General features: G+C 29.1%; 1 protein-coding gene across 19 annotated transcripts in view; it reads right to left on the bottom strand.

Moving 5' to 3' along the window:
- The window catches only part of LOC136979409 (ankyrin-2-like), a 376,384-nt gene that overhangs the window by 70,095 nt on the left and 291,700 nt on the right, over positions 1-14,589 (bottom strand). For 8 of the 19 annotated variants that reach the window (XM_067275362.1, XM_067275361.1, XM_067275359.1 and 5 more), the window contains 3 exons: positions 11,414-11,503; positions 10,989-11,039; positions 5,348-10,483 (listed from right to left, as the gene is read on the bottom strand). In XM_067275362.1, coding sequence (XP_067131463.1) covers positions 5,348-10,483; positions 10,989-11,039; positions 11,414-11,503 — 5,277 coding nt within the window. The remainder of the gene's footprint in view (positions 1-5,347; positions 10,484-10,988; positions 11,040-11,413; positions 11,504-14,589) is intronic. The other 11 variants (XM_067275370.1, XM_067275363.1, XM_067275368.1 and 8 more) reach the window with 10 other exon arrangements.

Genomic DNA, 14,589 nt, shown 5'->3' on the forward strand with positions numbered 1-14,589 from the left:
TGTGATTTTTCTTTCAGTGAGTGCAATTGAGTGAAAAGTTCTGGTCTGATAAAAATTTCATGAGAAACAACATCACTGGGGATGAGACATGAGACTATGGGTACAATCTGGAAACAAAACACCAATCATCACAGTGGGTGGAAAAATCTTTACCTTGACCCAAAAAGGCATGACAAGTTTGGTGAAATGTGGCGGTCTGGCTCACTGTTTTGTTTGATTCTGATGGTGTCTTTCAACAGGAATTTCTTCCAAAAGAGATGACAGTAAATAATGCATACCAACTGGAGGTGATGAAACATTTTCATGAAGCAATGAGGAAGAAAAGACTGACTGCTTGGAGAGAACAATGTCATGGCAATGCTCTGTCCACACAACACTGCTGATAACAGAGTTTTTGGCCAAGAACTCAATGCCACTTGTTCTCCAACTTCCAAACTCACAGGACTAAACCCCAGCAGGTTTCTTTTTGTTTCCCAAGTTAAAATCTGCTCTCAAATGTCACCGTTTTGAACACATTGATGCCATTAAGGAATATTTGCTAGCTGAGCTGCGCATCATCTCAAAAGAAATGTTTCAGGAAGCATTCTTTTCATGGCAGAAATGTTCAATTTGGTACAAAGACTTAGGAGGGGACTACTTCGAAGGCAAAAAACTGACTAGCTTCTAGGTAAATGCGAACAACTTCTGTTTGCAAAGTTTGCAAACTTTCTGGACAGATGTTGTATTAATAGTTTTTGTAGTATCTTGCTGGATATTAGTTTTATGTACAGTGTTTATTTTTAGTTCATTTTAGAAGTATAACTTTCCCATTACTGCATGATAAAGTAGTAGTAATTTCTTTCTATAATGATTAAAATTTTGTTGATTGCTATTATTAACGGTAACAAAGTTAGATTCATATATTTAGGGATATAAAGTAGACAGGTTAACTAGTCGAACGAGTTCTTTCCTCCCTGAAAAATTTGACAAAAAGCAAATGTGTGATGTATTTTTGGTTTGTTTGAAAAATAAGGTAAACAAGTCATCATTCTTGGAAGAAAGAGTTTTATTTCCAAGTTGACATACAGTAATATTTAGTAAGGGTTGTCACCAATCTTTCATAAAGTTGTCATTGTTATTGAAGCACTGGCTTAAGACAAATTATATATCCTGTTATGGAAGAAGTATGTTATGTTCATGGAGCAATGTAATAAAAACATGTCACAGCCTTTATTCAAGCTTATTTGAAACTTTTAAAATTAGAATGAGATTGCATTCTATTTATAGTTCAAGTATTGAATTTCTTTGCTGGAAATTTTGCATTTAGGTGTGATTCTCTAAATGCACAGTTCCAGTTTTCTGGTAAAGTTGGTGTTTATTCCAGTAATTAATTTTACAGGTAAAAACTTGCTAAAATATTCTTTTGGGTGTTATTTGTGAAGAAGTTATTTTTTATGTTATTGTGGCTGTATGCCTTTATTTATGTATAGTTTTTAGTTTAATTTATATTCTATTTCTATAAATTATCCTTCTTTCCAATATTCTTTGTTTCATTGTCTCGAACTTCCGAGAACTCGGACTTACCCGTAGCCCACCAGGAGGTAGGGGAAAACAATAGACGGCGACGAGCCTGGAGGAAAATGGAACATTCCACTGGACATTCTTTGGCCGGACACGAACGAAGAAAGACGTGTGGCTGTGAACCTCGAGATTGAGAAATTGGCGAGCACTGTGGAATAGGGCCAAAAGGAATAGATCGAGAAGAGAATCCGATCACTGGAAGAAAATGCTAAGAAACCGTCATTTTAAGAGAGAGCATACGGGCATTATAAGTCGAGACAAGGATCTGCGTCCAACAACAGCCAAGAAATTGAGTACCCATCTATCCTATAATCCTTCTTACTTCCCTTTTTTCTTTTATCCCTTTCTATTAGTTTAAGTTTGATTAAATTTTGCGCGTGTTAGTCAAGTAGTATTGTCGGGCGGCATTTGTAACGGAACCGTACTACGCGGATTACGGTTACGATACGAACACCGAGGAACAGCGGGAATCTATAAAGAATTTGTACCATTTATTTCCAATGCGAAATTAAATTTATTTTAATTGATCAACACGTGTACGTGTTTTTCTTTAGCGTCATACTTTTCACATTATTTTTTAAAATATTTTTTTAAAATTAAGGAGTCAATGTTTAATTTTAATTTTATTACATAAAGGAGGAATCAAGAGAGATGTTTCAGATTATGATATAAATAAATGAAATAAAAATATGACTTACACCATCACTAGCTTACATTTACTAATTATGAATTCATAATATTCAGATAGTTTAAAATGTAAAATAATATAAATATACAATGAGAAATATTAATGTAAGCACAAGATTGTCAGACACACTAGGATTAACATATACATAAAAAATGAATTATCTTTGGTAATAAACTGGTAAAAAATGTTTAATTCAAGTAATTTTGTTAATTACCAAATAACATAATATGGAATGTTTTGAATATATAGGAGCTAATTTTTATATTTTTGTTTTTATTTCTTTCTTTTTATCTTAAAACTATATATTATTTCATTAATCTAATTATTAATTAAAACATATTAATCCATAAAAATTATTGTAGAAAAGTTTTATATTAAACTAAATAGTTGTTTTTATATTCTAGGAATTACGTAAAATATTTGATAGTCCTACGATAAGATTTACGAAAGTTCTCTCGAGGTAATTGTTATAAAAGACCATTATTCACTTTAAATTATTTAAATGATCTAATATGATTTAAATCCGTGTATTAAATCATTTAATTCAAGAGAAACAACTTATTCATAGAAAAGAAAAAAATATTCATAAACCATTTAAACAAGAAATAATTACTGTCTATCGACGTTAAACAGATTTTTATCGTCGACGCAAGCACTCTCGACATTTCTATCAACATCGTCTTCGGGTGAAGAACATTAAAATTTTTAAAAAATATTAAAATTTTAACCTTAAAGTTTTAATATTTTTGAAAAATTTTAAAAATAAACTGCACCATTAATATATTTATTTATATATTTAAGTATACAAGAAGAACATTAATTTGGAACATTTAAATATTTAAAAATGGAATATGTATTCCATTTTCGAATATTTAATGTTCCAAAGTAATGTTCTTTGCCCGAAGACGACGTTAGAAAAGAGTATGGAGATTCCAGGGTAAATAAATATTTTTGATTCTCAAACATTTTAAATGTTTTTAAAATATGTTCAGATTTTGAAACATCTTTTTATTTCACTGTAAGTGATAAATATTTTTTTTTTTTGATCCATAATTTTCTCTTTAATGTCATTTATTTTTAAAGAATAAAGATTTATATTTTATTGGGATTAATACTGATCAAACTCTGGAAATATATAAGGCTGGACTGCTCACAACCTGCATCAATTCTAAAGATGCGTGTAACATTTCTCAAGCTTGGAAGTTTTGTTACGAAGGGGATGTTCCCCATAGCTCCATTTAGTGTACATCCCTATCCCTTCGTTTATTATATAGAATGTAATTACGTTGTGTTTTTGACACACGTATTGCGCATGTCAACAACACGAACGCGCAACGGTTCTATTCGAAAATTTGAATACGTTCCGAAACAGTTTTGAATCTCGATAGTTAGAACCTGATGAAGACCGAGTTAACGGTCGAAAACGTTTGTTCCCAATTATTATTACTGGTTTTTAAAAAGTTAAATGTGAATTATTCGCTTACGCCAGTACAGAAGTCGAACCTTTATTGGGATTATTAAACCAGTTCCCAAACCTATTATTTCTATAAAATAGTTGAATTAAATGCATTTCATCAGTTTATTACTTATTGGTGTATGTATATAAACACAGATATACTATGATATAAAAAAAATAATTTTTTGAATATAATATTGCATCAGTACAGGGAACCCTCAATTTAATAGAAGAAAATACCAATTAAATCAAAAATTTACAGGCTGTATTGGAAAAAATAAATTTGTTAGTATACAATAGAATAATCGGTACATATTATTATAAATAAAAACAGGTTTGGTTTGTAAAATATGCAATTGATGAATTGATTGACAGCAAAAAGCTATCAAAAAAGCTGAAAGTGTAACTATAGAAAATACTAATTCAATCCAGTGGTCTTTTATGGTTCTGAAATATGGTGCGCAAGAAAGACTAATCTACAGCAGTTGGTGATTTTTGAAAATAAAATATTGAGAAGGATGTATGGCCCAATTAAGGATAGGGAAAACAGAGAATGGAACAGTGATTTCTTCAATTAGCAGTGATTAGAGATTAGAGAAAGACAATTGATGAGCTATGAGATCTATATGATAAACCTGACATCGTGGAATATGTGAGAAAGCATAGTTTAAGATGGATAGATCATGTTAAAAGACAAGCCTGGAAGGTCATTTCGAATCAAAAGGCAAACGTCCAATTGACAGACCAAGATTATTAAATAACACACTAGGCAGGCAAAATACAAAGATTGAATTTAGAGAATTGGAGACATTGCCAAAGATAGGAGCAAGTGAAGGCATATATTGCCATCACTTGGTATACTAGATCTAAGTATATAGAAAAATAGATAAAATAAATTGATAATCATATAATTAATATTTAGAATAACAATAAAAATCTTTTTTACTATGAAAGATAATGATTGCTTCACAGATCAATTACATAAATGCATAAAGATCTGTTAAATTGAGGGTTTCTGTAATATCAAAGAAATAATAAAATAGTAAATATATGTTCATTAAGTAAGTATAAATTAATGTTTACTGTACTGATTATCATTATAATTTTATGATAATATAATTTAAATTTCCATCATTTTTCATCTTTAATAATAATTTTACATCTTATATGCTCATCTATACATAATAAAATGCAATCCTTTTTATTTTTAGCAAGCTTACATTGTTGACTAATACGGAAAATTTAATCGACATATTTTAACTGAATACTTTGTTGATCCATGATGATTAACTGTGCATGAAAATTTTAAATATCACATATGTTATTTTCAAAACTAATAAATAAAAGACATGTAAACCAATTATATGCTATATAACAAATGTGTTGAAACTATAATAATACATATAAAGAAAAATCATTATAAAAGATTCACATAATTAAATACTTACTTAATAATACATATTTCTAAAAACTTGGGTTTAAAATATAAATTATAAAAATATAATTTAAATAAATAAATGCTATGATATTACAGTTAAAGTAAAATTAAAAAATTAATTCTAATTAAGGCATAAATAAGATGATAACAGTGCATTGATTTTAAGAATAGCAGATAATGAACAATATTAGATAAACCAAAATACCTGAAAGATTTAGTTGAGGATAAATATTATCAGATGCTTCGTCGGCTAATTTAGCACTCAGCACTGTGGAAGAAGTTAAAGTATCAGAGGTAGAATCGTGAATTGCATCGGCTTTCAGTAATGCAGTAGGGAATAAAACTGTTTTAACGTTGGATGTGGTATCACATTTTAAAAGTTCGGTATTGGGTATTTTTTCTTGTTGGACTTCTATTTTATTTTCTGAACACGAAACATGATTTTTATCTATGTCGAGTGAAATATCATCACTTATGTGACTACCTATTTCTACTTCTAATGACGACTGAGGATATAGATCGAGAGTTGGTTTTGTTTTTGTTTTATCCAGTTCTGACTCTTCGTAAATATCACTAGTAAACTGTGCTGAAGTAGTCTTTTCTGGTATCTCTTTATTTGCACCTTGATCAAAATTTTCATTGACCGTTTGCTCTTTTATAAATTCTTGTAATGTAGAATTACACAATTCTTCTGCAGCCGGAGAAATGTCTTCTTCGATATCGGGTGCTTCGTCTTCGGTTCGCACTTCGGCTAGTTCTATTTCGCTGCAGGAAACATTGTTTAACATCTGTAAAATAAGATCGGTATCACATTTTTCGACTTGCGCCTCGTCGTCGAACGACTCCACGGTCGGAGAACTTCTTTTAAATAGTTCGTCGTCGCCGGTCGGAAGGTCGCCGTCGAAAGCTATTATGCTTTCGTAATTTTCCAAAGAAGGCATATTATCTGGTCTATCCTTCAACATTTCTTTAACAATTTCCATTTCTTTTTCCATCCATTTGTTAACATTTTCATATGCAGATTCTTTTGTATCTAATGCAGATGGAAAAGACACTTCCGCTCGTGTTAAAACATCAGCTTTAGGAATATCATCTGGACTATAAGATTGATAATCATCTGAATGACTGAATCCATTAGTTTGCCCTTCTGAAAAGTAATCACTTGAATTTGGATGCTGAGTTTTATAATCTGAGGAAATTGATGTTGACTGAAAAGTTTCTTTCTGAAATACAGATACATCATCAATTTTATATTCTTTTATTTGCTCTTTTTCTGATACTACATCTAAAGATTGATTTTTTTCTTCAAAGCATTCAAGTTTGCTGTCATCTGCAATTTGGTTTTCTATTTCAAACTTTTCTAAGTTATTTTCAAATTTAAGATGCTCTGTTTTGTCTTTTATTAATATAGAATCAATTTCTTGAATGCCAATTTTTTGACTGATTTCTTTAGATTCGTCTAATACGACCGTTTCGGAAATATCGGCATTTTTTAATTCTGTCGGTGCATTTATTTCATTTTCGTAAACATCCGATTTTTCTAATAAATCGACAGTTTGCTTAAGTATTTCCGACTTAATTCCTACATCGGTAGAAATTTCGGTAGTTACGTTAATTTCTTTTGCAGGACTTACTTCGGATGGCGAATAATATCGTTCGTCAAATTGTGTTGTTTTAGGAGTTAAATCGAGGCAATTTGGATCTTCTCGAATAGATTTTTTAAAATCTTTATTAATAATTTGTTTTTCTTTTTCTAAATTTAATTCATCTTCAATTATTTTCTCTTTAACTGAAAATAAGTGATTTTCTTTTATTGTCGAATCTTTGCATTTTTTCTCAAGAATAGTAAGTGAGGTTATTTCATAATTTTTTTCTTTAGGGATATATTCTATAGACTCAACACAAATTTTGCTATTTAACTTACCTGATTCTTTTTGTTCTTCTAATTTGTCAGGAAATAACTTTATTCCGACGTGTTCTTCTTCTGTAATAATATTTCTCGAATCAGTCTCGTTACTTTTTGAATATTCTTTATTGAAGGAAACATCATGTGAAATTTCAGATAATTTTTCATCACTAATTGGGAAAATATCAATTTCTGTATATTTAAAATCAGAATTAGGATCAGCATATTTTATTATCTGATCTTTTTCATTTTTAATTAATTCATGTGAAAAAATATCAATTTTATCTTTTAATATAAATTCAGATTCTTTAGTTAATGTTTCAGGAAATTCAAAATTTTTATGTTTTATATTATTTATCTCTAATTCTGATATCAATTTATTATTTAAATCTTTCTGTTCAAGACAGATTATTTCCTTTTCTTTCTTTTTTGACAAAATTACCTCACTTTTTTTATTTCTAATCAATTCATTTTCTGAAATCTCACAAATATCATATTGTAAAATATTTTCATTTACGTTCATTTGATCTGTACCATTTTTTTCTAAATTATTTTTTCTGTCCACTTGTTTTGTGTTTCCTACATCCAAAATTTTTTCTAAATTCTGGATTTTCTCTGATTGAATTTGCTTACTTTTAATTTCACTTTCTTCAGAAATTTCATTCTTGATGTTTTCTTCATTTAATGAACTGTTAACTGTATCCATTACTATTTGTTTGGTGGTATATTCTGTTTCTCTTGTTATCGAATTATCGCTTAAAATTACAAAATCTTGTGGTAAAACTTTGGTAAACTGATCAGTTCCTATAATTTCATCATATTCTGGAGAAATTTTCTTATTAGATAATGGAGCAGAAGGTATTTCTGTCTTACCTGAATATATATAGTCTGTATCCGTGTCAAACAGACGTTCTTTGTAGGTCTTATCAGATTTTACTTTCTTATATTCTCTTTCCAAAATAACATTTTCAGTTTTACTCACAATAGTAGAAATTTTTCTAACAATAACTGTTGATTGGTCTGTTGTTGCAATTTCATTTCCTTCTGTAACCACCGTGGATGTTATAGCGACAGGGAAAGCTTCTGCACTTGCCAAACTTTCCATCATTTCATATTCTTTATTTATTAGATGTTTTGAATCTGTTAGTTCTGTCATTTCTAATTGAGAAATATCAGATTCTTTATGACTGACTGCTTCTTCTTCTAGTTCTAAAGCTTGCAAATGGATTGTATCTGCTTTCTCCATGACACTTATGTTAGAGAGTGAGTCTTTTGATTCCGATTCAGACTCTGTAGTATCTTTTGTTGCAGTGTCACTCTCAAAAACCATATGTTCTGATTTTTTTTGATCATCTTCTGTGTCTTCACTTTCATCATGAGACAATGGAAGAGAAGTTACAGTAGAGTCCATGATTTCACTAGCAGATTTCAAAATTTCTTCTTCAGCTTCTAATTCTGTATCCTTAGTTTCATGAGAAATGTCTTCTGATTTTAAAGGTTGCATCATTTTAAACTCACTATCAGTTTCTATTTCAATATCTTCTTTTGTTAAATCAGAAGGAATTTCTGGATGCACTTCAGGAATTAATTTACCTTCGTATTCATATTGCTCATCCTGGATGAAATCAATATGCTTTTTATCACTGTCATCATACATTAATTCATCTCCAGTTTGAGTAATTATTTGTTTTTCAGGTGAATCGCGCTTGAGTTCTTTTTCTATTTCTGAAATATCTAATATTTTTTCTTCCTTTTCCACTAAAGAAATTACATTACTTTTTGAATTTAACTTTTTTTCAATGATGATTGTTCTTTTAGTTGAAACATCAAGGTTTTCTTGTGGAGAAATTTCTGTAGTAATTTCTTTTTCTGGCACTGTTATTTCTTTTGAAAGAGGCTCTTTAAATTTTATCTCATCTGAAGTATTTAAATCTTTTGAAGTATTGTCGTCAATGCATGATTCAGTTTCTGCTACTTTAACAGTTTCTAAATTCGATCCCGATTTGATATTTGTTACTGTTCGAATAATTGTTTTTTCAATATTTCTCACGATTGTTTTTGTAACTGTTTCCTTTGTTTCAGTTTCTCCACAAACATCTTCAATTTCTTCAGATGATGATACTTTTATTTCTTTCTCTTTTATCTCAGTTTTAACTAATGGTTCGCTTTCAAGAGTATATGAAATATCAATTTCTTCTTGTGGATAAAACATTTCTTTTTGTATGATTAATGTAGTATCACCTTCAACTTTTATATCCTCTTTGTTTTCAGATTGAATCAAATCTTCCTTAACTTTTTCTTCAAAAGATTCAGTTGTTTCTTTTTGCATAATCAAAGTAGTATCACCTTCAGTTTTTGTAATCTCTTCAAGTTTAATTTCATCCTCGGTTTCAGATTTTACCAAATCTTCCTTAACTTTTTCTTCAACAGAATCAGTTGTTTCTTTTTGCATAATCAAAGTAGTATCACCTTTAGTTTTCATAGTCTCTTCAACCTTCATTTCATCTTTGGTTTCAGATTTAATCAAATCATCTTTCAATTTTTCTTTGATAAATTCAGTTGTTTCAACTACCGTTGTTAATTCTGTAATAGTTTTTTCAATTTCTTTTTCTTCTGTTTCACTAGTAATCTGAGGACTAATTTCTACACTTTTTAATTCTTGTTTTTGTTTGCTAAATACTTCCCAAGTTTCTTCTATTCCTTTATCTTTATCTATGTGAAGATGTAAAGTTTCTCTAGCTTCTCTAATTTCATCATCATTAATGATTTCCCATTCTTCATTGATCTGTGTTTCTTCAGCAGCATAAGTGGCTAAATTAGTTTCCAGTACTTCTTGTTTTTCTTCTTCAGAAACATAACTTTCTTGTGAAGCTTCCTTTCTTAAACCACTATAATCTTTAATTTTCGAAATTTCAATTGCTTCTCCCCCACTACCAGTTCTTAAGAAAAGTTGGATTTCTGCTTTGAGGACTTGATTTTCTGATGTAAACTCTGAAGAACTGCTTGATTTTTCTTTCAATCCACTTATCTTATCTTCGGCAAATTCTTTTTCTGTTATTGAACGTTCTGCTTCCGTTCCTTCGTCCGACAAAGCACTCGAATCGCCGGTTATCGACGACGGTTTAGAACCGTTTTCGTCTTCTGCTCCGGTTTGAAAAAATTTTAATCTTTCTGCAAAACTTACTTGCTCTTCAACGACTTCTCCTTGTCTTGCATCGCTTTCATCAATTAATTTAACACCTTTGGTCATTGTAAGCTTTGTTGATGATGAAAAATCGGGGGGAAGGATAATTGAAGTTTGAGAAAGTCTTTGAAAAAAATCTCTTTTTTCAGCAAAACTAAGAATTTCTTCAGGCGTTAACTGTTTCATTTGAGCCTCGTCGAGTTCTTCTATTCCGGCAGCTATATCAATTTCTCTTGTTCTGTGCACTGTACCTGGATTCGTGAGATTAAGTCAAAGCCGTGACTCTAAATTTGTACTGGACATTTAAAGAAAAATATTTTCAAAATTATCAAGCTTGAACATAAATTATAGTTTGTTTGCTAAACCTCTTTATTATTCTTTAAATTAAAATTCATGCACAAAAAATGTAATATAAAACTATTTTAATATAAATGCAAATATATATATAATCTGAGATAAGAAAGTCACATAACGTAATAAAATTGAAATAATAATAATTATAAATCAACTGTGGATTGCTTCAATGCATCATGAAAATAAAACAAATAAATATAATTTTCATGCAGTTTTCTTCCCATACATTATCGTATTACTTTATTCAAATTGTAAAAACTTCACTAATGTCATTCAAATATAGTCAACCATGCAATAGTGAAATTATGTATGATATCATACAAGCATGGTATTTATACTTTTAATTAAAAATATCAAAATTCATGCTTCCAACGAGCCCAAACTTTTTCTACTTTTAAATACCTGGCTCTATAGTAGAACATATTCCTTGTAGTTCTGATGGTCTTCCTTGTACTATAAATAAATTTTTTATTTTTCAAACATTCGGTTTCACTTCAGTTATTATTATAATCACAAGATACTCAGTTCTAAAATTCTATATTTCCATATTTTTTGAAATATGTGCATGTAATACTTATGTACGTTATTACAAACATCGACTATTATCGACCGACTCCGATAAAAACTCGAAAGAAAATAAAATAATATTATAATTGCGAAAATGTATATTCTGCTATATGCAATAAAAACTGAATAAAGAAAATATTGCTTTTTATAAAGAAATAAATAAATAAATTTTTTAAATAAAAACTGTTAGACTGTAAAGCACTCAATATTCAATGGAGATTTAGCAAATAGCAAAATGACTTAAAATTTTGATAGCCTACCTTCTGGCACAACAGATACTTCTGTTTCTTGTGATGTAGCACCTTCAACAGTTTTAGACTGTACATTTTTATCTTCTATCTCACTCCAATCTAAATATCAAATAAAGATTTATCATTTTCAATTGAAATAAATAAATAATTCTATATACACTTTGCTTAATTTATAAACTAAAGAAAACTTTATTGCATGAATCAAATAGTCAAGTTGAATTGAATATTTAAATAATTCTAGGTGGTATTCAAATGTAGAATGCTTGACTTATATAGATTGACTGATGCTTCTTAAGAACATATGTAATCAGAGTTATGTATTTTTGTTATTATTCTATTGAAATGATTACAATTTGTTATCAAACATTCACTGATTACATGAAATATCCATAGAATTATGTTCAGCAATTTCCAAAAAGTGCTTTCCTTCCTTTGTCTGAAAATTCTGACTTTCTTTTAATGGATAATTATTTAACAATTTCTGGACTGGTGGTGCATGTGAATGCTGTGCAGACTGGTTATTTTCAAAAAATCATAAAAAAATGAATCAATAATAATTGTCATAATATTTTGGATTTGTTTCTTTGTATTTTTGTTAATATGAAAGAATTAACAGAATAATCATTAAAAAAAACATGTTTAAAAAAATTAGAATAAAAACTTCATATATGTATCAGATCACATCTATTCAGATAAAAAAGAAAAAAAGCTTCAAAAGAAAACTACTCTGAAACTGGACTGTTCTGTAACACAAAATACCCTGGATGTATAGCTTTAGCGAGCATTTAATCTACCAGTATTATATGATAAGTGTAAGACCCAGAGTAATAATGGTAACAATATAGATGACAATACCAACAACAGAGAGCAAAAAAACACTGAGTGGGTAGTAATTACTTACAAACTTCACTTGAATGCAATGTATTAACAAATAGCAAAACATAAAGGTGCATGTAACCCTACAATATATGTGCCACTAAGAAATGGGAAAGATTCCATAAATGAAGAATGGGCACCTAGAGTTTATTGAAGGATTATAGATTTGACAGAGATCTAATTTACATAGTGTCATGAAAAGATCTCTCAAGTGTAAAGGAGCACAAATATGATAATGACTACACGAAACCATCCACAGCTCTGTCCTCAACGTATAACCTCAACGTTGTTGTCAGAGGTATATACCTCTGACAACAACGTTGAGGTTAAACTCGACTGGACAAGGTTAATATATTTTACTGAATATAATGACCATATTAGAGATTTAGAGGCCTTGGAGATCTTTAAAGCAGGCCAAGTAGGCAAATGTATTAACCATAAAAATGAAAAATAAATTTTGTGCACATGGTGGAAGGCACACTTTGATCCAATCTTAACATTCTACTCCCACCCATTCACACCTTTGCACTCCTGATTAGTTCAATCATATTTATTACTTTAAATTTGAATTCTGCAGACATTCTGTTTAATATATTCCATTATAGAACTTGTATTTTTAAACCCGATGCAGACCTCGGGAGGAGGTCAAAAACGTCCATATTTCATTTAAATGTTATTACTGGAAGGACTTAGGTTTTTTTTTGTAAGTTTCCTGTCACAAAAAAGCTGCATTTTATTTTGCACTTACTTTGGGATAGATACAAGCTTTTAGGGACTGTTCAAAGTATAATTGCTCTTTTATGAGAGTTTAAAGCACTTTTCAAGATACAATTGAATGTCACAAAGTTTACAATTTGATGATGTTTACATTGACAGAACTTAAACCAGATTCATTTTATTTGGTTTCAGATCAGAACTATATATTTCTGACCTGGAATTATCATTTATTAAATGTAAAGCTTCATAGACTGATAAGTTTCTGCATGCAGCCATTTTACAAACATCAAAATATTAAATAACATGTAACATTTAGTAGTGAAAATTATAATTTTTTTAATATTAAACATACTTCTTATATTAACTATAGATGAGTCTAAGTCACTTAGTCGTTCATGTAGTCTTTGTCAAATGTCTATAGAATTAACATGTTAAATTGTGAATAAGTAAGATTGTGCCTTCATCTTTTGGAATTGCCTTGATGTATCCATAGATCCAAAAAGCGTTAAATAAATAATAAATAAAGTTGGAAAAATTTGAGAAAAACATGTGGAAAAACATACTTCATTTTTCAATTGCAAGTGAAATTAATAAATAGGTCAAAATTAAATTTGATTATTTAATTAAACAACATAAATTGATGTACAACAATTTTGAAAATATTATACAAAAATAAGCCATCATTTATTGAAATTAAACATTTTCAATTTATTTCTAGATCATCTTTAAGTAACAAAAATTTCTAGCAGCATCTATCCATTTAAAACACCAATCCTAAATTTTAAGTAGCTGAAAGTATTTACTATTAATAAATTAAACAACAATGGTGTACTTTTATATATATATTTAGAAAATTATATTGCCTTTTTAATCAGAGACTTGATTATAATTTTGTAAAATATAAAAATGTAAATCTTCTCTATTTATCTTTAATTAAAATTTATGTAGTATTTGTCAAATTTTTATAATATTTGCAAAAATTATACAATTTGTATATGACAGTCAGGTCAGTTTGTTTGATAGATTGTCATTACTAGTTTCACTTTTAATGTATCATTTGGCAGCTGCCATTTTACATCTAAGACAATTCATTACTTTGTTTGTAAATGAAAAATATTCTTGAAAAATGTGGCATCACCATTAATGTTTGCACTTCATAAATTTAAAAATATCCTCCATTCTGATGACTGATAATAAGGAATGTATAAAAAAAAATCCTACATACTGTAAATGGAATTATTAAAAAATGAAAACAACACAAGACAATCAATATTGCTTCTGTGATTGCTTGATATTACAACATACTGTAGCCTAACATTAATATGTGTATAATTCTGTGTTGTTTGTAATGTTTTCTGGGTCATTAAGCATACAGAATAGAAATTATAGCATTAGAGGCAATAAAAAAATATTAAAGTTTTAAAGAAATGCTTTTTTTTTCCTCCCATAAATATGCATTAAAAAGTAAAACAAAAATTTTCTTCATCTTTCACAGTATTGTTGGTATTATATGACCAAAAATGAAAACATGGGCCACTCCCGGAAGCCTATAAAAATTGATAGAAAGTGTAACTAAGAATATTTCTATACAT

The sequence above is a fragment of the Centruroides vittatus genome, unplaced genomic scaffold (assembly GCF_030686945.1).
Source record: "Centruroides vittatus isolate TY-2023 unplaced genomic scaffold, ASM3068694v2 contig_620, whole genome shotgun sequence".
In the NCBI taxonomy this organism is placed as follows: Eukaryota; Metazoa; Arthropoda; class Arachnida; order Scorpiones; family Buthidae; genus Centruroides; species Centruroides vittatus.